Raw genomic sequence first — 25,576 nt, forward strand, 5'->3', positions numbered from 1 at the left:
GGCGTATAATTGTCAATCCGTGGTAATTAACTTAATTGTGTCTACCGTAACTCGCCGTGGCTACTTTTAAATACATTGCTACTCTAAAAAAAAACAGATGTAATATGCGAACATAAACACATGAGATAAACTGTCTAATTATATTTAATTTTGATGGGTATGTTTGCAATCTTGCTAATTCTTTATCGCCGTTAGGAACCCGTATTTTTGCCATTTTGCGAATTAGGGACACATGGGACAAGTGAAAATAATTACACCCTTTTCAGTTATCAGTCAATCAACTGCGAACAACAACGCCCTCACCTTGGTGATTGAGAAATTGGAGGTACGAATAAAGATTCTAGAAAGCAGAGAAGGTATGCAGAAAAATGCAACAGAAATCTTTAAAACAGTACAGAGCTGCGTCCATGTAGACCTCGTAAAAAAACTTCCAATCGAAAATTCGTCTTCTGAATAATCTTGGTAGTAAATTTTTTCACATAAGTTCATGCCCTCTTTTATCTCGCCGAGAGTATATAATTCAACTTAACAGTTAATTAACACATGCATTTCCCAATATTATTCAGGGGCGTGTGAGATAAAGTTCGACGGTAAATGCTACTGGGTAGAGACTCGCTTGATTGTGGACTGTACTATCGACATAGCCGATATTTTGTTAGAAATGCTGTTAGAATATGTTGTTAAGAATGCTGAAATGATATAGCCTATCAGTTGCTTATTTCAGGTAATTATAGTGGACAAGAACCCTTGTGATGAATGACACCGCGACAAACCAAATAAAGCAATCGTGTCTAATGCAAATAATATAAATCGTGCAATTCGAACACGCAGTTCCTGCGTTGCGTAACATGCGGCGAGGTGGCGAGCGTTTCCATCATATTAAAATTAATTAGTGCGGGGTGACAAGCAAAAATAATCTACTTCTTACTGAGTAGAGCAGGGGTTGGCAAACTGCGGACCGAGGGCCAAATGCGGCCAGCAAAGAAAAATTGAGCGGCCCGCGGAGAAGTGTCTGACGTTTTGAATGATGTACCCGCGAAACGAGCTATTAGATTAATTAATCTGGAATGACGAGAACAATCAAAAATGATCGATTCTGAAATAGAAAATGAATAATATTATTAATATCGATTTTGGAATAATGGAATATCGTTTTAGAAAGAAGTACTTTCCAGCGACCAGTGACACATAGGCTCGGCAGCTGGCCCGTGAGGAATGATCATATGCGAGTGGATCGCTGGATCACAAAATCGCTGGTGGGTTAGGCCTCTCTCAACTACCAAGTCCATACATCTGAAACAAGTTTATATAATGTGTTTCGTGTCTAGTGTACCACCATGTTGGGATTACAACTAGAGCAACGACTCGCATCTGCGATCGCAGTTATGGCGACCACTTGAACGTCAAGAGCTACTAAAACAATATGAATTTATTGCGGTGATTTATGTTCCAGTGGATCTACGCGAGGTAACAAACATTTAATTCGTTTTCTAAATATATTTTAATATTTTTTTTAACAATAAACAGGATGAAAACGAACACATTTCAGGAAAAGATCTCAGTAGGAACTACTCTCCTCTTCCTAGTAAATTTCGACAGAATCAGCTACGAATTTCAGCTGCAATCAAGGAAAATGATTCAGTGAGTTTCTCTACGTATATTGAAGTTCGATTAGCTGTGTCAAAGGTCGTAAACCATGTAAATTTTCCCATGGATATCTGGACGATCATGCAACGTTACATAATTAATTTAAAGTGGTATACTTTATCCTCTAACGAGTGGCATATTGAGGAACGCTGTCACTGATAGAGAATACGAATCATATTTATCGCGGTGGACAGAAAAACTTATAAGACGACTTAATCATCTGGCAAACCACGGCCTCTTGTCCGGTTACTAGTCCATGTCGAATATGGGTAATGTTAACCAGCTCTTTGTTTCAGATGTATGGACTTGGTAGTTGAGGAAGCCCTAACCCTACCATCGGTTTCGTGAAACAGCGATCCCCTCGCATATGATTATTCCCCACGTGACAGCTGCCGAGCCTATGTGTCACTAGAATGAACTTTTTACTAAAACGATATTCCATTATTCGAAAATCGATATTAATATTATTTTGTCCATTTTCTATTTCAGAATCGATCATTTTTGATTGTTCTCGTCATACTTTTGAATCTGGGATTCGTGGTTATTTTTAGTCAATTTTTCTTATGACGGAACATAAGGTGAAGAGTTAAATTTGATAGCAGAATCCAGTATACAAGAAAACGCTGCGGGTGTGTCTATACTCAATTCAATGATATCTGAATTGGAAAATGTATCAGAAGATATGTATCCTGTGTGAAAATCGGGCCGCATAATTGCATTGGTGAAAATATTGAGAGAATGGAGTTTCTCTACACTTGAAAGACAATTCTTTATAATTTTATTTAATAAAATAACAGCAACGAAGATATGAGAATCCGTCCTTATACTCACTCCAGAATTAACCTTCTAAAACGGAAAACGGGTATTCGTTTGAAATATGCCTAATTTGCATGTGTTCACTCAATGTTATACTGATATTCTACTATACATTCATTGATTCAGAAGAATTTATTGTCTACTTTTCAGAACCTTGTTCGGAGTGAACTGTTAAAATATGAATAAAAAAAACCGGCGGGATTCTTAAACAATATGAATGTATTTTTTAAAGAAGTGGTAAATTTACTTATATATAGAATATTATATTTCATTTCATCGCTTTCTCCCATGAAACAGAAGTCAAAGCAGTATAAGCCAGCGTAAATCTGGTCAATTATCCAGTTAAGTCAGTGAGATTACAGTAAAACGAGTACTGATTCAACGTATAGTCTTTGGGGTGATGTGGGGACCTCGCCTTAAAATGATGTTGATAGCGCAAATTTTTTTTTCGACGTACTCGATAGCAAGAAATCTCTCCAACACGTTTTAAATGAATAATCTAAAACGCGTGGAAGAGTAAAATGTTAGGTTATTCATGAGTAAATGGATATCGGCTTACCAATTTTGTATATTTGAAAATCTCATCATACTCTACTGGGTAACTTTATTTTTGATATATATATATGAAAATAAAAACACACCTATAGCGCCCTAGTGTTATTTTTCAAAAGAAAATTGAAATAAGACACGGGGAAAACGAAAAACGGGATAAACAAACAGTTTCATAACTCGCGTTATGTGCGAAACTGAATGATTTGCTGTGTGCTGTTTTTCTACACCGTTAATAATAGATTTGTTACCTTTATACATTTGGATATATTTCATATGACATTTCAAAAAAAGCCTTGAAGAAAAATGCTTTGGGAATTAGATAAAAATACAAAGTAGTCCATGTCAAGAAAATTATCCGGATCAATATTATTGCTCTATAATTCACATAATACGCCTTCTCTGCTGGACGTTGGTGGCCAGTTGTGAATACCAATGTTGACAGAACTTGATGGAACTCTTTGAACAATTGTCATGTGCGTATAAGCAGAAGATTTAGAAGGATATCCAGGATACCATTTCATAAATGGAGCTCGACTTCCATCGGAAAGTGTCACGATTCCAGTCTGTAAGAAAAGAATATAATATGTTCCCTGCAACAAAGTCAAGCTCTTTTTCGTTTCATAACATAGAATTAGCGACAAGGGAAAATACAAAATATTTTGCTTCAGTATACGTGTGGGATCCTGGACATTCTTACAATGTGATCACAAATTATAAAATTGGTATTCTGCAAACGCTCGTTTAATATATCACTAACAGAGAACAACAAGGGAGCGATGATTAAATATATAATGACACGAAGTTTAAAACGAAGTAGTCTATAGTTTACCGCATCTTAGTACCTATAGTGTACAGCGGGTACCGGTATCAAATAACCTCCGACTTTCGCATAGTACCAGTTCGTAAAAAAACGGAAAACAGCCGTCACGCTTGGCGGATTAAAAAGCGTGTTTTCAAGAAAGAAAAATAATACAACGAAATTTTGGATGGAATATCAATGATAGCCTTTTAGCGACAACAACAATCTTTGATCACTGAAAATTTTAAAGCAATTGCTTTTGTAGCTGATGAGAAAGGCGACTTTTTTATACGGTAACAACAAGGATGCAAAATTACAAAATAATCACTTCATTTTCAATAAAAATATGTCAAGAAACGTTAAAATGTGTTAAGAATGTGGGCTTTGTTAAAACATTTTTAACAATTTGAATTGAAAAAAGTATAAATATATTTACAGCTGGGTTTGTTCGCATTCCCACCCATAGGGCAATCAGATCCCTCTTTGCCAATATTTTCGCTCGAAGGTATCGCATGATCACTTCGTAATGTTTCTCCGAATAAATATTCGCTGGTGAGCCATTCCGTTCCGCACATATTGCGACCCATCTTTCATAGCCAGTGACAAAATGATCAAGTCTCTTCACCCAGTAGCATTTACCGTCGAACTTTATCTCACACGCCCCTGAATAATATAGGAAAATACATGTGGTGATTACCTGTCAAGTTGAATTATATACTCTCGGCGAGATAAAAGCGGGCATGAGCTTATGTCAAAGAATTAACGTCCCAGAAGTATGTGTACCAATATGGAGGTAACTAATTTTGTTCGCCTACTTTACATTGAGTTGTATGTACGCACTAAAACCTATGGGAAGGAGGTATATTCACTTGGCTAACACATACAGTCGTATAATAGAAATAAAATAAGGCAAATCGGAATAAAATTATGCCTTAACCCAAACCTGGTACACACACTACGGGTGTACCAAAGAATCGATGTTTATTGCTACAAAGATTGTGCAGGAGATGAATTTTCGTTTGGACCTTTTTTTATTGGCCGAAGTCTACATGAACGCAGCTCTATACCGGTTTAAAGATTGATGTTGTATTTTTCTGAATACCTTCTCTGCTTTCTAGAATATTTATTCGTTCTTCCAATTTCTCAATCACCAAGATGAGGACGTTGTTGTTCGCAGCTGATTGACTGATAACTAAAAAGGATGTAAATATTTTTGAACAGCATGAAGTCAACAGCTTAGTAAAAAAAATTAAAATTGCTCCACGTGTTATATAATTATTTTATAAAGTGGATCTGTTGCAGATGTGTATAATGTCGAAAATCAAACGGTATTATTATGAGTTCAGTTTTAAAAATAATAACAAGTTAAGCAATACGGATTTTCAAAGAGTCGAGTCCTCATATTCGACCATAGGAATAGGAACTAGAGATGTACCGATACCACTTTTGTCGCCGATACCGATACCGATTAAACAATGGTCTATGAGCGTTATTCATAGTACACATTATTTGAGATTGAAAAAGAGATATATCAGATAAGAAATTGATGTTTGGTATCCAGATGCATTAATCGATTCAGAAGCATTGTGCACCGACGCTAGTAATCTCGGTGTTGAATTAGGAAACTTATAAGCCGGGATGTGCAATTCCAATTTAATATTAGTATCGCGCCCTTCGATTATCGTTTTTCGTGTTCAAAAGAATAACGAATATCGCCCGCTCATTCTAGCGCCGCCGTCCTACGTTTCAATTTAAAGCATTTTTAAAATATTTTATTTGTGTTTAATCGTAATCGTCGCGGCAATAAATTACAGTCAAAGTAAAAGGATTTCAATCAGCGCCGACTAGATGTACCTATAATACGTCGAGAATGTTTTCTATTTTACTATTTATATAATATTTACTATCGTATATTTTGATACAGTTTAGGCGGCCACGCCAATAAATCTATGAAGAAATTGTGTTTTAAACAAAATTAAAATAACTGAAATCACAATATTTAATACCTGCGTAGGGGAATAATTGTGTTGGATTTAGTTTAACGACGACGACGGACTAAATGACACTCGCGCTTGACGATAAATTGTCAGAATTCATAGCCATGTCAAAAAGTGCATGTGCTGTAAAAAAGAACTCCGATTCCACTGTATGATTTAAAACTGGGCACCTAGTTGCTCATTTTTCTGGGCTTTCTTGATATATTTATTCATAAATACTATGTATAGTATGTAATGTTGAAATGTCAATATAAAAATTTGGAAGCGAAAATAGCCAAATTAGTTGAGGTAGTTTGGCTATGAATATCTAAAAACAGGTGAATCCTATTTTCGTTACTACTCGCGGAGGTGGGGACATGCAAGATCTCTCCAGACAAAAAATAAATTAAAAACTAGTATTTTAACCTATCTTTTAAAACATTCTGGGTCATATCAAAAAGGTAAATATATCGGAAATATCGGTAATATTTTAGCCGATAACGATACATGACCGATACCGAAAAATGGCCGATATTGCCGATGCCTATACCCGATACCGATATATCGGTACATCTCTATTAGGAACAGTGTCTTTGGTGATTTTCAATATATCAGTTGTACCGTCAGCTGAAAAATCATCTTACCTGGCGCAACCTTCTCTTCTATCTCAGTCTCGATGCGTTCGTAATCCACAATAGCCGGAGGCCCGACGGGTCCAGGCCGGCCTATTTCACCTTTTTCTCCAACTGGTCCTCTCTTCCCCGGAGAACCCTGAGATGTTTTCATCCCGATTGATGTATGTGTCCCGTCTCGGGCACAAAGTGTTTGAAATAAATTTTCAATCTGTGCACAAGCTGGAGTATCATCAAATGCATTTGACCAACTAACAAGTGAAAGCAGTCTCAGCATTTTTATCGTTAACATGATGCAGAGCTATCTAATGATTCTATTTTATATAGACTTATGAATATAAAAATAATTTTCGGTGCGAAAGCATAACTCGTAAAATTGCGACGACACCTCAAAAAACTCTTTTATCAGCGTGAGTTCTAGTCAGCAGTGAATTTCAAAAAACAACACTTGGTCGAAATATTTTACATTAGGCTTTTTTACATTTCACCATCTGCGTATTGATAAGCTTTGAATATTTATATCCCAAACTAGTGCCTGACATTTAAGCAAATAACATATATATATAGTAGGCTATAGTGATATTAGTATTATATGGGCAATCACAATTGTTCATTATTCGACATTACACAATTTACCTCAACTTTAAAAACCATCCTTAACTATATAAATAAAGTTTCAAAATTGACTTTAGGTAATTTGCGATGCACCTTCTCGTTGCCCGTAACGTAAGGCAAACGCGAGAATTTTTGCAGTTTTAAAAATAGTGGTTTCCTGTGAAGTTATTGATAGGTTCTTGCTCCTTCAGATTTTCCAGGTTCAGCTGATTTTGATTCACCCTCTCATTGCCTGCAACGAATGACAAAGGCGAAAATTTTTGCAGCCTCAATTACGTTACAAAAAAATGCATTTCCAAATAATGGTTTGCTATCGAGTTAATAATAGGTCCTCGCTCCTTCAGATTTTTCAGGTTCAGTAGATTTCGCTCCATTTCGGCAGTCGTGCGTTTCGTTAATGCTTTCTATAGGTTTACAATACAGACTGAATGACGCCCAGGAAAAGGCCGCGTTTGGAGATTTTTCATCCGAACAACAACTCGTATTGTTTTTAATTTTTGGAACTCAACAAAACCTAGTTGGCAGAATTTCATTACTTCGTTATAATATGATGATTTGAAAGATTTTTTTCAAAGCCAATTCAGAACTGAACAATGTCATCATTCAACGATATAGAAGTTATGATGTATTTGTGTGTTTTGCTTGGTTGATTGATATACACAAAAAATGATCAGAATGTACGTCTGGTTCCATGGAGAGGTCTCATAACTTTTGCTTGAGTTAGACCTACATTTTTTTATGTCTGTGGCGTTAAAATACCAAACTGTAAACTGGGGCAACAAAAAGACAACTCAAAAATCAATATATACAAAATACGGAACAACGATAAAACATCTATGAGCTACTTAGCGATTGCTATGGGTGTTAGCGAGGACCTCGAGGACCAGACATGGCACATCACCAAACAATTTGCAAATTTGTCACAACAAAACTCATGCATTTTAGACATATTAATCACAATTTTTTATTTAGAGTGAAAACCTATTGACATGAAAAACAGGTCTTCACAGGTATATTGCACTTGAGTGCAAGTTTTGTCTAAACGCCTTAAATATCAAACCTAAGGTCAAATCAAATATTGCAGCCCAATATGCCTAGGAGGCAATTCACCAAAATGAAAATAGTCTTGATGCGAACATCGGGCAGCGACACCCCTGATAAAAACCTAACTTTGATACAGGTTGAATAGAAAGAAGTCAAACAATATATATAAATAAAAACAATAATGTCCGAAAAAACAAATCCGTTACAAAAAAGAGACTCCGGGCACCGTTAAGTACAGATGAGTTAACTAGGGGTAACGTAACAGCATAGCAGCACACAGCAGACTGACTAAAGGTCTAAGTTAGAACGAGTTTTTCGCGGTATACTGAGCATAACATGAATACTCGCCTTGCGGTAAAGTTGCAGAAAAAAAGATGATTCATCTTAATTCACGACATTTTGTATTTAAGACATATAACCGATTACACACATGCGCAAATGAAATACTATATTTTAGCAAATGTGACCTTTCGAAAGCATATCACCAAATACCTCTGCCCACCTTGATATAAATAAGGCTGCTTTCGTCTGTCCTGAGGGATTGTTTGGACCAATAATCCTACCATTTGGTCTGTGGAATGATTGTTTCTCATCATTTTCTCGTTTTCTGTCGGCAGTAACTTCAGGTTTGAAATTTAGATTCCTATTCTTAGACGATATATTAATTGCAACCAAAACTGATGGACAACATCGCCAAGCACGGAGAAAACTTTTCCTAATCCTTCGAAAATGCGGACTTGTAATACGTACATCCAATTAATTCTGCAACGCTCTTCAGTAATCGACGCTCTTTAGTAATCGACTCCAGCCGGTTGGCACTACAGCCGTTCTTCAGGAATGAGTTGGCGGCGAATGGTCGCCTCTAGGATTCGTTTCAAAATCACTCAATTTAGCACAAAGTAACTATTTCGTGTTGATCGTGAGCTCTTAGCTGATTACGCTGTGATACGTCATTTTAGCACAAAACTGAAATGCAGGAATATTCAGCTAGTAATAGATAACTATTCTCTTGTTAAATCCATAAAAAATCCCACCGAACCCACACACACGAATCCCACATACATTTGAATAGAATGAATGCTTTAACACTGTTCAACGTTGATATATTAGGTCCATTTGGTTTAAGCAGAGACTACTACTACATTCGGATGTGCGTAGACCGTTTCTCACGTTGTTGCCAATCACGTTTTGGGACAACAAAAAAGATCGTCACAGATCGTGGAAAACAATTCAAATGCCAGCTTTGAGCAGAGCAACTTGAGAGCAGCCTCCTAACCAAATTCATATCTCTAAAGAACTCAGTAATGCAACACACGTACACATTCGTGCCGAATCTACAAAGGGAACACTTCATCCCGTCTATACCGGCCCGCATGGGGGTTTTCCAGGTCCAAAAAGTATTTTACGGTCGCATTCAAGCCAAATCTTCACAACGTATCAACTTGGAACCGGTTTTCCTTCCTTTTTGTGACCTTTAGACGTCCCCAGCTGTCAAATTACACCCTGCTCGATGCTCCAATTTGAGCAATGCTCAAATATTTGGACACGAAAGTCAAAACAAAATAGTACGTGTATGCAATCTGTCACAGTAGGCTAGCGGTACGGTACCGCTCAAAACATTGCTCATAGAAATCTTAATACATAATATACAGCCCGATACATCAAATCAAAACGCCAGGAACCCCTTAGATCAATACAAAGGTATTGTGAAAAGTTTTTTAACAACAACGTTTATGGTTCATATGTTCCATCAACACCTTTCATCATTATGACCTGCCTTATCTACAACAATTGTAATAACTACAGATATATTTACAAACACTATCAGTTTTGTTTCAGCGAGGTGTCTTAATTACACTGCAATCAAACTATCGATGGTCATTTTCGCGCTTGAGTATTAAATAAATATGTATTTTTTAAATCATTATAAACTGTAAAATATTTAATTACATTAATTTCACAGCCGCATCCAGATGCGCAATTCTAAATAAAATATAGGATGAGACTGAGTTTAAATACAAGTTTGGACTGATGGCTTCGCTGTGGATACAGTGATTTTCCTTGCAGCTATATCTTATAATATATTATACCCACTTATGATGAAGCTCTTCCTATATCATTGGTTTACGTATCTCTTCTTTGGGCCAAGGATTTTCGAAGACGCTTTGTTTTGCATATTCTTTAGACAAAAGTTCTAAAGAAAGTTCTGTAATAAATCGATTCCTCAGAAACAAAAATTTTGTTTATACTGTCAATCAAATCCATCCAAGCGTGTTTAGGTAAAACACGTCAAAGATTACGGTGGAATCAATCAAAAGTAGAGGGCCTAGGAAATGTCGCTTTCATTCCGTCTTCACTGCATTTGATTGTGGATTCATCTATGCTTGTAAAGTAGTGCTTTGGAATCATCGTGGTGAAAGCGTGGTTTTCGAAAGATTTTTTATTCTCAGGCGAAACCCCATCAGAATATCCGGACTTGGCTGCGATTTATTTAAAATATCATTTGACAGTCTTAGTTTGAGATCAAGAATAATGTTGCCATCACGTAATTCATTTAATTGCATCATTGTAAGCCAATATGTTACAACAATATGCAACTGTTACATAACCGAGGCGGACCCGATTAAAAGGAAGGCGGTGCAGAACTTTTATTGTCATTTATGGTAATGAATAAGAAGAGATAAATCAGGAAGTGAACCCAAAAAACCCAAATCTTGAGTAATTGAATATTGATAAGACTTGAACCGTACCAATCTACCACATCATTGTCATTTCTCATCAACTATTCCTCAAGGTTACTTAACTTTACTTAAATTTGATTTTTAATTTTAGCAGTAGTGGATTGCTAATTTGAAATAGATTCATCACCAATAATGGGTTTTAATTGCTTAACGTTGGCTGTGTTTCTGTGTGGATCAGTTTCTTTGGCATTTGCGGAGAAATGCGCGCTTCCCATACCACAAAAAGATCTTGATATTTCAAAGGTATACATTTACTATTATTCCATTTCTAAAACGAAAGAGTATCCTTCCTTTACCCTATTTCTTTATTTAAAATGTTATCAATTCATCAATGAACTATTATGCAATCGAGGTACGTATTATTCATAAGTAGAATAAATATTTATGGATATAAATACATCTTTGACCCAAGATGAAAAAAAGTCCAACCTATTTCAAATTTTACTTACAGCTATAAGACACAGTTTGGTACCTCGGAGTTCAAACTAACGACGCCGTTTCGGCTGCCGTGACATGTGCTCGAGTGAACAATTTTACAATAACTTCTACGGGATTTAGTGCTCATATGGAGGAATTTAGTGCTGGGTAGGTTACTTGTATCCATTTCCGGACATATATATCATAACTTTCATCGTCCTCAACAGCTTAACCTAACTCGTGAAACGCTCGATACATTTCCTGTTTCACTAATCGTTATATACAAGTTAATCAACCAATATGTAGAGAGGATTGATAGACACATGGTGATCTTCGACCGGTTTTTCATGACCATAAGAAGAAGAATACCAACAAGAACAAAAAAATAATATCATAAATCATAACAGAACGAAACATATTTACACTTCGTGTCGAATAAGCTGTCAAAATTCAACCCAAAAACGCCCAATGAGTTTTTTGTAATAGGTGTTAGTACAAACTTTTTTGTCCTCAAATCAAGTAATATATGCATTTTAGGTCTCACAGAACTGATTTTATCAGTCACGTTATACGCCATAGACTGGGAGTTTACCACCGAAGTCCCGAAGAAGGTACGGCGTATGCATTAATTAATATATATTTACAATGTATATATATAGATAGTTACACGATACTCTCCAATTTTTATACTTTCAATCTTTTAGCTTAAAACATAATATTAATTTATATTAATTTCTAGCATACAACTAACTGTAGAACTTTTATATTACAGAACCGTCTTTAAAAGCCGCACACGAGTACACGTTAAATGGAAAATTTAATGCCGAAGCGCGTAAAATAGGTATGTCTATACATAGGCTTAACCAACATGTTCTAATGAAATTCTGCGGCATTTGCAGTAAGACATAAATTCTCACGTCTTTTTCCACACCATTTTTCTCTATTCTTGAACGATTTACCAAAAACCCGACGTTTCCTGACTTACTATAGCCTTTATAATAATATTTTTGTTGTTGTGTACTGAAGGCAGATGGGAGTGGTCCAATCCTTAGCCCTACATTACTACCATTAATCCTCTCTGCAAATAAACCAACCAAGATAGGCTATATGAAAACTTGCTCTTTTGTAGCTTGAATGACTTGGATGCTTTTATCTAGCCGTGTTCGGCTAGTATTACCTCATGATAAAAAAATCCTAATAAAAAATTACCTCATTTAGTTCTAGAATTACTCATTCTGGTATAAAAAACGATTTTCGCTTAAGGTGAAAATAATGTGGTTTGATGTCAATCGTATTCTCAACATTCCTGAAGAATCTCAATACAAACAAGTACTCTAATGAAATCACTAGAACAAAAATGATGCAATGAAAATAACAAATACCTGATATCCCGACGTAAGAAAAACAAGATATATATATATTCAATAAAAGACCTGAATTTTGAAGACAAAACCAAAAAGAAAGTACAAAATCGTGAAAAAAACTAAAATCTGGCGCATTACAGCTAACTAACTTATTATTCACAAAATAAGCTGAAAACAACTCAATATTTTAAAAGACAATAAACACTTCCTCAGATACATAACACTTGAACAGCACTGACAATAGGGAATTCCGTCGTAAAACCTTGAATAAAACCACAGAATTGTAATTGCACTATGATCAAACAGTAATGTCATCCTACTGACGAACTACGAAATATCTATCATAAGCTAATGACTATAAAATCAGAAATAAATACTCTTGGTATTCTAAGAACTTGCTTAGCCTACTTAACTGATTACCACAGATTGACATTGCTACAGCGCCAGTAGTGTCTCGGACAATAAAATACAAAATCTAACATTATAACAAATAATGGTGTTATAAATTTATAAATACGGGTCGTCACACTTTAAAACACGGATTTATTTTTTTGATTCCAGCCATTTTATGAACACTAATTTAAATTTCCAGAAAATCATTGCATAATTTTGTTGCGGAAAAGTCCATTTAGGTGATTTTAATGATGTTGGGAATTTCGTCATCCATATTAATTTAGTCTGAATTCCATCCATAAAATTAAAATTTTACTATCGATAAATGAGCGCAACCGATGGACAAATATGTTTTATTTTCATGCTGAATATACCGTACTTTTCTTTTCATATTGTATAGTGATAACCATATATTTCAAAATTAAAATTATTCCAATTTTCCGGCGCTATTATACGTTAATACTGTTCCTACCTAGATGAGGAAACCTTGCTCGAAGACGATTTCGTTTTCATAACCGATTATTCCAATTACTTTGGAATCATATATTGTTCCACAGAAGGTGAGTAAACTATATTTTTATTTATGAGTATCATTAACATTCTTCCGTTAAGATAGAATTATAATTCATCTTCATATGAAAAGTTACAATATCCAATAAGCAAGCGAGCCATTCATTGACTAAGTCAGTGGTTCATAACCGGGGTTCCGCCGAACCCTACAGTCCGCCGAGTACAGTCCATGAGTTCCGCAAGTTTACTTTCAAATCCTAGAGTTTATATTATCATTGCGTCAAATGCGTATTGAATTTGTCGCTATTGTTTTTCCAGTATTTGGTTTGCTTTTATATATATTTATAGTTCGTACAATTCTTCTAACTGTCAAACGAGAATATCGGTCAGAGACCGAAGACTTATCGATCGAAAGTTAGGGGATCCCCCAAAACAGAAACTGCGGTTTCGATTCGAAAAATTCTGCATTCTGATTAGTTTTCAGCCAATATCAGAAATGCAGGAAACAATAGCCAACTCCCCATGTCGTCGAAATACTACTCGAGAAAATACTTTTATGAAGAATTCTGCAAATCCGAACTGGATTGTTTCGATTAGTTTCCAGCCAATAGCCTATTTCTGTATTTACCAATCCTATAGTTTGTGTTAAATACAACGGCGCTAACCCAGGTTGCGACGGCTATTCAAACACAGCCTAGCGATATTTTGGTGAGGAATTCTGGAACCCCGAACCTGATTTAGGGATATGGACATTGCTTAAACTTTAAGGAGTAATTTAATTATAAGTAACGAGATACGATCTCGCGGCGTGTATCCTTCGCTCTGACTCAATAGTGTGGAAAATTTCTCGAAGGAAACTTGCGCATCGCGACGACGTCAAAGTTACAAGAGAGATATGGACAAGGCTCAAAGATTAATCACTAGATACGATCTAGCGGTGTGTATCCTTCGCTCTGACTCACTAGCGTGAAAACTTGCGCATCTGATACGCACACACACATTCAGCGCGTCTCGAAAATCTCTCGATTTGTGAAAATCCAAATCTCTTCATCACTAATTAATTAATAACTCGCTAATTATACGACATAATTCATCCAAAATCAATAGGCTTCTGGTCCGAGATATGATGAATGCACATGCAAAATTTGGAGCAGATTCAACCACGCCTTCGTGAGATATCGCGTGCATCTAACAGACAGACATACACACATACATACAGACATACATACAGACATACATACAGACAAATACCTATCAATATACTTACCGATCTTAAGATCGATAAGTAATTACGATACAATCGTAGAGAATAAATGTATTTTTTTTTACAGTTTGTGTTTTTAATATAAAAAGTTTTGAACATGTGTATTTTTATTTTATTAATCAAACTATCCATTGATGCACAATGATTCAAGATTATTTTTGATGCTTGTAACTTAGGTTTCTATGAGTTAAAACGAGAAGTAGGCTATAGATCGAATATCTGTGACTATTGGATTGATAAGTTTTGCGGTAAACATCAGTGACATCGTATTTATTTTTAAGTTGTCACTTGTCAGAGTAAGCTAACTTTGTACATTTTACTCCTAATTAGGGATGGTGGAATCGAGTCTGGATTCGATAACAGAATCGATTCTCCGCGGAATCGACTAGAATCGATTCCGATGCATTGGAATCGATTCTTAAGGTTAGAAGGTGGATTGCAAATAATGTGTAACGTTTTTTGGCATTTCCTCCACATATATATATGTATAAACTGCTTCACTACTATGCTGAGTTGCTACGACGTCGCAAACTTCACTATATATATAATATATGTGTGTATTTTTCGTTAGAAAGTATTTACCTTTCTTTATTTCAAAAGTCTCTGTGGGTTTCGTTTTCTTGTTTTGTGCGATTTTTTCTATTCACATATTTGAACATAGCTCTCGTGTTTAATTCCATATATATATGTATATATTGTTTAAGTGTGTATGTTTTCTCGGTAAAATATGTCGAGGATTCGAGATTCGGAATCGAAAATTTAGGAATCCGATAAGACTCGAATACTTGTAGATCATACTTAGCATTCTTACTCATAATTAACGCTTATTCACAGGAGAATGGATCCTCTGGAATTATTTCGGACAACCGAAGCCATCTCTACATAGCGTCATCAAATTCTACAACAAACTTCATGAACTTGGTGTCTCTGCTCGTTTTCATGCATCTCGTTGCAACGAAAAATATTACACCGAGTAGAAGATAAATAACCAAACGTTCGATACGTCACAACCTATACATTCTCTTACTTCGGATAACCAGTTACTACCTCCACTAAGATATTTAATATTCATTGTTGCTGGAGGTTGAGCCGTGTTTCGCAATCGTACAAACATGTGTCACATCAACCATTCTCATAAACCATTTTTATTCAATCGTTGATTAATTCTATTCGGATGATTGCGATAATTAGTGCTCTGTGATAACATCTCGCTCAAAGTTCGGTATCGAAGAGATTAATATTTGCTTTGTAAAAGATATAAATATATTTTTAAAGTTCATTCTAGTTGTTCAGGTGATGGTCAATGTTTAGGATATATATCTTATATTACTGTATAATCTAGAGTTATTATAGTTCGCGTATGTTATTCGAAACATAGGCTAATTAATAAAATTTATCCGCTAAATTGTTTGTCGTCCCAAATGTTTTTCTGATGCCGAATAAATCGCACAGTGACGCATAAGTGTTTATATCATATTTGAAACAAGATAGCACTGCTCAAATACATTAACACGAAGGTCAAAACGAAATATTTTACCCACAATTTCCCAAAAATCATATACTGTACGAAACTTAACCTGTGGACCATCATAGCTTACCAGTATCGATACCCGGGCTGCCCTATCTTTTTCAGACCCTGAAACAATGATGGTACATGTGCTGATGATTCTTGTGCCAATGATAATGAAAAAAACTAAATGATTCGACTCACAACTGTAGTAATTATTATTTATTAATTTGGAATACTTTACAGTACTTTTTTTACAGTAACTTATCATGTCGGCATTGAAAAACTTTCGACTTTCGCGTAGCTAGATTTTGCCAAATCAAGGCACAAGACAGTCGTGACGCTTGGCGAAATAAAAATCGTGTTCCCATGAATAAAAAAATAATACAGCGAAATTTTGATAAAATATCAGATCTCATTGGATTCATCGAAAATTTAGGAATAAATGAAAGTAATAGCCTTCTTGCAAAAAATACATGTTCAACCAAATTTTAAAGCAATTGGTCCAGTAATTAAAGAAAAAAGCGCTTTTTCATAACGATAGGTAGAAAAATTATAATATGAAGAACAAGAACAACACACAAACTTAAAGTTTCGGTATAATGCTCGCCAGTATATTTCTAGTAATCACGTTTGTGATTCTGACGTAATGAGCAATGACGTCCCTGAACAACATCTTTCTAAGACTTCCAATATACTTTAACAAGAAAATTCGCATCAGTGATTTTGACTTCATCAGTGATGACGTCGCGAATCTGATGCGTTCAGCGCCTGCCGTGTATTCGGACAACACCCGTAATTATCATTATAAGTGTACGGTACAGACGGAATAAAACAGTTTATACGAGCAATATTTACAGTGCACAATATTTCAGCTTAAAAAATTTAATATTTCAGAAAGAAATTGATGTTTATGAAGTACATGGAGTGTCACGAGAGTTTTTATTAAAATACTGAATTAACTGCATCGTGAATTGCTTGGTCATTTTTCAACTGTATACAAAGATAGCTCTGAGTAAGATACGGCGAACATGAGCCCTTCACGCAAATAAATAATTTCAACATCCGCATACTAACATAAAACATTCTAAAACCAGAAAGCTCAATATATCGGTGTACATTTAGCTAATATCGATACATACCTGTAGTACAGACACTCTAAACCAGTGGTCGGCAACCACCGGGCCGCGGCCCATCGCCGGTCCGCGGAAAGGTTACTGCCGGTCCGCAGAGAGGTGACACAAAAACGGACAAGGCCGTAATAAAACCCTTCACAATCTCACCACAAACCCTACGACTAAAAAACAGCACCCAACAGAAAACCAGACAAACCCAACAGCAGGGGTCGGAAAAAATGCGGCCCGCGAGCTAATTTGTTGCGGCCCTTGAACGACCCGACATTCAATAAATAAAACAAAAATTAATCCCAAATTTAATATTGTCTCTACACGGATTTATGCGGTGACAAGTGCTGCTGTACGCCGCTTCTTATGTAACAAGTGGTGTCGGTCGTATGTTGTTCGAGTTAATTTTGATTTTTAAAATTTGAAAATGTCTGGAAAACGGAGCGACGCGGGTCGACCATTCCAAAGTGCTTGAACGGAAAAATATTTTTCTTTCTTGCGCATTCCAAAACCAGTTTGCTCGATATGCCCAGTCAGCATCGCAGTTGTTAAGGGTTTCAATGTTAAACTCGTTACGAAACGAGTCGTCGAAAATTCGACCCCGACACCCGGGACTGCGCCACAGATCATCTGTGCGACAGTTCAAAACGTGTAATGTGCACGTTCGGAAGAACATATGGCCTTGAGCAGCTTTATCTAAAATACATTACACTTAGATTAAATTTCGTACTCGCTCGTCATTTGGACGACGAGTTGCAATAAAAACATCATCTTTCACATTGATAATAAGTATATAAAAACAATGTATTGTTGGATAATAAAAAAAAGCCACATATACATCTCATTGGGACAGACTTTCAACACAGCAATAGAAGGGTAGCAATGCGGATACGCCATAATTTGAAGTTTAATTATGGTAGCGATTGTTCGAAGGCGGAAATGTTGCGGCCCGCGCGCTACCAGAAATGTTTATATTTGGCCCGCAAGTACATTAAGTTTGCCGACCACTGCATAACACTATTGAGCAACATGTCTGATTTCATAAACAATTGCCATGTCAGTATGTCGCAATAATGCTGGGTCAATTGTTTTCTCTACGCCCGTATGAGAATGTCTCTCATCAGTCCGACTAAGATCTCCCCAACAAAACATTGTTAACTTTCCCGAAATCTTAATGTGAGGCCTGGTTTTCAATATTGATAACTACAAAAACGAAATAGGCTGGAAGTAAGAAACACGTTACGTGTGTCAATGTCGACCATATCTCGAATGTGGGAACAGTTAATGGCCATCAAACAAATACAGACATCACATTAAATAGCATCACCGTCATTTTTAGTATATTGTCAACATAAATTTCCTAATGCGTATAATTTATTGCATAGGCTTAGTTCGTTTGTATAAAGGTGGTCCGCCAAAAGTTTGGTCAAGCTTTACCGGTCCGTCACTTGAAAAAGGTTGCCGACCACTGCTCTAAACGACTAAAGGTTTCTTGGACAGACCTTGTAAGCCAAACAACACCTTCGAATCAAAATCAAATCGCTGGTCGGTTACGGCTTCCTCGCCATCAAGTCCATGCATCTGGAAACAAATAACTGGATAACTATTTCCATACCAGACATGCATGGACTGGTAATCGGAAGAGGGGCCGCGGCTCGCCATATTAATACACGCCGTTCTATCAGCTTCCATCTCCCCCGGGATAAATTGTTTGAATCTTAATCTATCCTAATGTTTCTCAGGCCGAACAACATCTCAGAGTTGTTAAAACCCGCAACTGGCTTGAAGCGCATTTTTTGAACTCGCATTCAGAAAGACAATCATTTCATAATTGGTATGGGCTTCACCGCCATGTAGTGTGAATTCGATAAAAAAAAAGTGTATAATTATGGCAAGTAATCTTCCATCCAATTTTCACATTTGACAACATAGCGAAATATGTTATGTTGATTAATCAGTCTGCCTGAGTGACCTAAACCAAGATGTCAATTGCATATAAAGCAATGTATTAGCAAAGGAATAAGATCCACCAGAGAAGTTAAATCTGCTTTTTCTCAGAACTTAAGTGATAAAAACTGTGTATCCAGTGCGCACTGACACGTTTATTCGTTTGAACAAATTCTGTGAGAAAAATACAATACCACTTTGCTGATAATTCTGCTACAGAATCAATTATTTAGTAGGAAGTTGCTCAATTTCATGAGGAAAATTTTAGTAAATTGACTGCATTAAAAATCTATGTATTTCGCCGTTGAGGGTTGAAATAAATTGACACCTGGTCTATCCGCAAACCAAACTCAGATTAGGGAAACACAGAATGGTAAAACTACTGAACGCTGGGTAAACCCTTAGTATTTTGCAATATCAGCGAAGCAAATAGAGTCTTAAGTACACTGCAAACTATCCAACATTGAATCTGATGTTGCTGGTCATTTTCGCGGTTTAGTCTTAATTGAACAAATATTTTTTGAATGTTTATGATTAATCTGTTAAATATAACTTCATTAACCGCATCCAGATGCACATTTCTAAATAAAATATAGAATGAGACTCGAGTTCAGGTTTGAACGGATGGCTTCGCTGCGGAGTGCGGACACAGTAAGTAAGTTCTAAAGAAAGCTTTGTAATAAATCGATTCTTCAGGAACGAAAATTTTGTTTATACTGTCAATCAAATCCCTCCAAGTGTGTTTATGTAAAACAGGTCACGGTGAAATCCATCAAAAGTGAGATCATATAGGAAATGGCCTTTTTATTATGTCTTTACTGGCTGCATTTGATTGTAGATTCTACGCTTGTAAAGTACTACATGGGATGCTCGTGGTGAAAGTGTTGGTTATCGAAAGATTTTTTATTTTCATGCAAAACCTCATCAGAATATCTAGGATTCGCTGCGATTTAGTTAAAATATAATTTGTCAGTTTCATGCAATTGCGTCATTTTAAGCAAATATGTATGATGCGAAAATAAGAGAGATAAATGGGCTAGGCTACTTGCGTTACAGCAACTGTTACATAACAGGTGCGGACCCAATTAAGATGGAGGCGGTGCAAAAATTTCATTATTAATCCTTTATGTTATGGGAATGAGTAAGAGGAGATAAAGCAAGAAGTTTGAGTTATGGTACATAAGGACCCAAGCATGAAGTTAATGATAAGACTTGAGTCCGTATCAATCTAGCTAGACCCATCATTGTCATTTCTTATCAACCATTCCTCCAATTTATTCAACTTTTTTTTTTAATTTTAGCAGTAGTGTTTATAATTTGGAATTGATTAATCACTAATGATGGGTTTTAATTGCTTAATGTTAGCTGTGTTTCTGTGTGGGTCAGTTTCTTTGGTATTTGCGGAGAAATGCGCGCTGCCCATCCCACAAGAAGAGCTTGATATTTCAAAGGTATAGATTAGCCATTCACTCATTTATGAAACGAAAGAATACCCTTCACCGTATTTCTATATATATTTCAAATAATTTTTCATATATATATTATTATTTGATCAATGACCTAATATGCAATCGAGATACGTATTATTCATAAGTAGAATAAATATTTATGAATATAAATAAATCTTTGACGCAAGATAAAAAGTCCAACTTATTTCAATTTGTACTTACAGCTAGAAGACACAGTTTGGTACCTCGGAGTTCAAACTAACGTCGCCGTTCCGGCTATTGTGACTTGTGCTCGTGTGAACAATTTTACGATGACTTCTACTTGATTCAGTGTTCATGTGGAAGAATTTGGTCCAGGGTAGGTTGACGACGGATAAACCCAACTCCACACAATGAAAGATATGAACTTCTGTTCGAAATCAAAAATACAAGGTGAAAATTGTATCAAACTAAATTAAACTGATGATGTAAAACTACGAGAGAGCTTTATAAAAGACAAGGTTGAAATGCGTGTTTTTACTTATTGTTATAAACAACAAAGCAAGAATACATGATCGAAAATCGATTAACGTAAAATTATTATCCATCAATTAGTTTGATTTAGTTGCATACTATTTTTTTCTTACTGGGACATTCGTTGTACTTCTTCTGTTCCTAATGTATAGTCCTTCTTTAACTTCTGTGGCGATATTAATTCGGATCTTAATTTCTATAAATTGTTTGATAAAAGACTTTGGGTGTTTACTCAAATTGCAACTAATCTTATGGCCAATTGATTATGCAATAGAGGTGAATATTCAGAGTTGAATTCTTGCCATTTTTAATAATTAAAATTTGACGGATGCAAACTATTTCGATTAGATAGATTTCATTAACACTGAACTATTTTTAAAAGATGATTCAAACGAGTCACCTTTTTAAGCGTTTATACCATCGTCATAAGAACGGTGCATAAATGAGCTCATCAATATATTCGTCAAAAAACGAGTATATGACAATTTTTTTAACAAACAAAGCGCTATTTTTTATTTTTTTTCAAAGCCCGAAGCTGGCATTCTCAAAGCGCTATTTTTTCAAAAACATGAGCGATCAGTAATTCAGTGTGACGAAGTATATTGGATTGAAAGATCAGTTTTATCTGTCGAAATCAAATTTAAAAAACAATAAATCGTCTTTTCTTTTTAATCTCTAACTCTTACTCTCATCCTATACTTCCCTCTCATTCTTAAATCCTCTTGTCCCATATTTTTGAATTTCAGTGTGTATATTTTCAATTGTGTTTTTTTTTTCGTTTTTTTAATGTTTTATAGTGAATTTCTTAGAACGTATAGGCACCATAATTATGTCTCAAAACCCGGAATTCCATTCCAAAAGAAGGGAGTATTTTATAGGGAAAGATTAGTAATTTGGACAAACATTTTTAAATACATAGAAAAAAGCTAATTATTAGTATTGACGAAATTCTCCGAATTCGTAAATTAGATCGATAAAAAACCCATTTTAAATTAGGCAACATATGGCAACGAAAAACAACTGGATCAATAACGTCCAGGTGGTAATTAGTATTCAAAACTTCGATCAATAAGGCTAATGAGATCGATAGCACCATTCCAATCCTCGGAATATAGATTTATAGATCAAATCCTTATACTATTCTTTACAATTCTGATTAGGTTAAACTCCTGGGAGAGACATGATTATTGTTGGTTTTCTGTATATAAGGGTCGCTATCGCTGTAGTAATATCCAGTCTTGTAAGATGTAGTCTTGTAGTAACCAGTCTTGTAGTACAACCTTGATGTTGTGTTTACTGTACAATAAAGTAAAGAAGAATTGTCGCAATTGTCGTTTGTCTGCTATCATCTATTGTCTGCTGGGGGCGAGCGCATACATAACCGAACAACGAGATGAAGAATAATTTGAACAAGTCTAGAAGACAAGAGCCCGTGCTCCGACTAAAGAGCTACCAAAGATCTCGTACGCCGACTCAAGTTATATTTAGGACACTTATCCTAAAGCCTAAGTAAGTTGGGAAACTTCGACAGCAAATTTTTCAGGATATTGTTAAATACCGGTGGCTGTATTTGTCTAGCCTTGTATGGAGCAAAAGGCACGTGTAAGCGTCGTATTACGACATTATACAAAAAATGAAATTGTCCCCTACCCTCTCCAAAAAAATGACAACCCCTATCTAGATGAAAAATACCTAATTTGGCTTTAAAATGACTCATTCTGTTATGAAGAGTGATATCTGATGAGTGTGGAAATAGATAAAATTGAAAACTTAGAGTCTACATTTACATATGGCCATCCATTTTGTAGCATACCGTCAGTCTATGCGTGGATTTTAATAGTTCGAAATATCTTCTAATATGGTCTGATGTCAATCGTCTTCTCAATATTCACTTCAGTTAATGACATTTTCATCTTTTAATTAACTAACTCTAAATAGATAGCACTTGAATAGTACGGACAATAGCTAATTCTGTAATAAAACCAAAAATAAAACACCAAAATACCCGTATTTACAGTAATGTCATCCTACTGACTGACAACAAAATAAATATGCCCATCAAAAACTAAAGACCATAAAATCAGAAATAAACACAGTTGGTATGCTACATAGGACCTAAAATAATTTTACAGACATAAAATGCTCCAAAGTAACCACTGCTGCATTGGTAGCCACAGCTGCAACTGGTAGCCTATCCTAGAATACCAGAAGACAGATTGACAGTGCGTCAGCGCCAGTAGTGTTCCGAGCAATAAAATACAAAATTTAACAGTAGATTAAATAACGTACACGGTAATATAAGTTTACAAATACAGGTGGTCACACTTTAAAAAACGGATTTTTTTTTCGTTTCAGCCGACTTATATACACAAGTTCCTATCTCCAGGCATTGCATAATTTTGTTGCAAAAAAGTCAATTTAGGTGATTTTGATGATATTGGGAATTTCGTCATCCACATTAATTTCTGCTGAACTGCAGCCGTAAAATAAAAATGTCACAATGGATAAAAAAGCGCAAATGGCGAAATTTTTTTATTTACGTTTATGCTGAATATCCTACACTTTGAACACTTCATAGTGATAACCACTACATTTCAAAATTATAATTGGTATTATTTCAATTTCCCGGTGCTATTATAATTTGATATTGTTCCTACTTAGATGAGGAAAACTTGCTCAAAAAGGATTACTTATTTATAACCGATTATTTCAATTACTTTGGAGTAATGCTATGTCCCGCAGAAGGTGAGTAAACTGTATTTTTATTTTTGAGTATTATTAACATTCTTTCATTGAGCTAGAATTATAATTCAACTCTATGTGAAAAGTTATACTAACCAATAAGCAATCCATTATGTGAAGAAATCAATGTGATAATTAAGCGGGTTTCCAAACACAGTGTAGTCCATGGGTCCCACCAGTTTACTTGCAAACCCTAGAGTTTATATCATCATATGAACATTATTTGAATATAATCAAATACCTATTGTTCTGCCAGTATTTGGCTTGCTTTTATACATATTTATAGTTTGTACAATTCTTCTATCTGTCAAAAACAAGACCCAATCTTAAAAGAAGGCAATTAACGACAGACTCAAGTTTATCATCGATTTATATGAGAATAAATGTAAATTTATTTAGTTCGTATTTTTATTCTACAAAGATCTGAACATAAGTATTTTAATATTATTAATCAAATGATGTTTTGCATAGGACAAGTAAACCATTGTGCAGGGAGTCGTCGAACCTTGGAAATGTTTCAATGGTTTTCAATTCACTTGAATAACTAATAACCTAGGTCTTTGATGCACAATGGTTCAAGATTATTATTGTTGGGTGTGACTTACTATAAGTTAAAGATCGAATATCTCCCCTGCTACATATTTAATTGATATAGGTTTGCTGTGAACATCAGGAACATTACTTTATTTTTATCTTGATAGAGTAAACTTTCTAAGTTGGTACATTTTACACATATTTATGGCTCATTTACAGGAGAATGGCTCCTCTGGAATTACTTCAACCAACCAAAGCCATCTCTCAATAGCGTCATCAAATTCTACAACAAACTTCATGAACTTGGTGTTTCTGCTCGTTTTCATGCATCTCGTTGCAATGAAAAATATTTCACTAAATAGAAGATAAATGACCAAACGTTTGATACCGTCACAATCTATATATTCTTCTATTTCGTATAACCAGTTTCTATTTCCATCGAAAGTTTTCATTGGATTATTGTCAACTAAAATACCTTATCATGTCCTAGACCTAATTAATAGACAAGTGTTCAAATCCGTGGTAGCTGTTTCATGTATTTTTATTGTTATCATCCTTGTAGAAGGCGGGCCATGTTTCATAATTGGTCATTCTTGCAAATATTTGTCACATCAATCATTCTCATAAATCATTTTTATTCAATCGTTGATTATTAGGCTTCCCGCTGCTTGTCAGCAGGGAACCTATTGTATTCCTGTGTTTTATTATTATTATTATTATTTATTTATTATTAGGCTTCCCGCTGCTTGTCAGCAGGGAACCTATTGTATTCCTGTGTTTTATTAATATTATTTATTAGGCTTCCCGCTGCTTGTCAGCAGGGAACCTATTGTATTCCTGTGTTTTATTATTATTATTTATTTATTATTATTATTATTAGGCTTCCCGCTGCTTGTCAGCAGGGAACCTATTGTATTCCTGTGTTTTATTATTATTATTTATTATTATTAGGCTTCCCGCTGCTTGTCAGCAGGGAACCTATTGTATTCCT

At 35.4% G+C, this 25,576-nt stretch overlaps 2 protein-coding genes and 2 long non-coding RNA genes across 4 annotated transcripts; 3 read left to right on the plus strand and 1 right to left on the minus strand.

The window, feature by feature from the left end:
* Window positions 1–567: 567 nt before the first annotated feature.
* On the plus strand, window positions 568–2,602 carry LOC120340499 (uncharacterized). Its single transcript, XR_013480273.1, has 3 exons — window positions 568–724; window positions 1,528–1,641; window positions 2,137–2,602. It is a non-coding gene; the product is annotated as an uncharacterized LOC120340499 (long non-coding RNA).
* A 104-nt stretch (window positions 2,603–2,706) lies between these two features.
* LOC120340493 (uncharacterized) lies at window positions 2,707–6,748 on the minus strand. Its single transcript, XM_039408769.2, has 4 exons — window positions 6,435–6,748; window positions 4,917–5,006; window positions 4,251–4,477; window positions 2,707–3,578 (listed from the first exon to the last, which is right to left on the minus strand). The coding sequence occupies exons 1-4, from the start codon at window positions 6,712–6,714 to the stop codon at window positions 3,390–3,392; spliced, it is 786 nt and encodes a 261-aa protein (XP_039264703.2). The 5' UTR covers window positions 6,715–6,748; the 3' UTR covers window positions 2,707–3,389.
* Window positions 6,749–10,927: 4,179 nt separating this feature from the next.
* Window positions 10,928–16,203, plus strand: LOC120341428 (uncharacterized). Its single transcript, XM_078119674.1, has 6 exons — window positions 10,928–11,065; window positions 11,274–11,407; window positions 11,777–11,850; window positions 12,012–12,080; window positions 13,473–13,556; window positions 15,605–16,203. The coding sequence occupies exons 2-6, from the start codon at window positions 11,388–11,390 to the stop codon at window positions 15,745–15,747; spliced, it is 390 nt and encodes a 129-aa protein (XP_077975800.1). The 5' UTR covers window positions 10,928–11,065; window positions 11,274–11,387; the 3' UTR covers window positions 15,748–16,203.
* A 5,657-nt stretch (window positions 16,204–21,860) lies between these two features.
* On the plus strand, window positions 21,861–25,312 carry LOC144431997 (uncharacterized). The gene is made up of 3 exons (XR_013480342.1): window positions 21,861–22,818; window positions 23,971–24,054; window positions 24,805–25,312. It is a non-coding gene; the product is annotated as an uncharacterized LOC144431997 (long non-coding RNA).
* The last annotated feature ends 264 nt before the right edge of the window (window positions 25,313–25,576 follow it).

Source organism: Styela clava, chromosome 14 (assembly GCF_964204865.1).
Source record: "Styela clava chromosome 14, kaStyClav1.hap1.2, whole genome shotgun sequence".
Taxonomy (NCBI): domain Eukaryota; kingdom Metazoa; phylum Chordata; class Ascidiacea; order Stolidobranchia; family Styelidae; genus Styela; species Styela clava.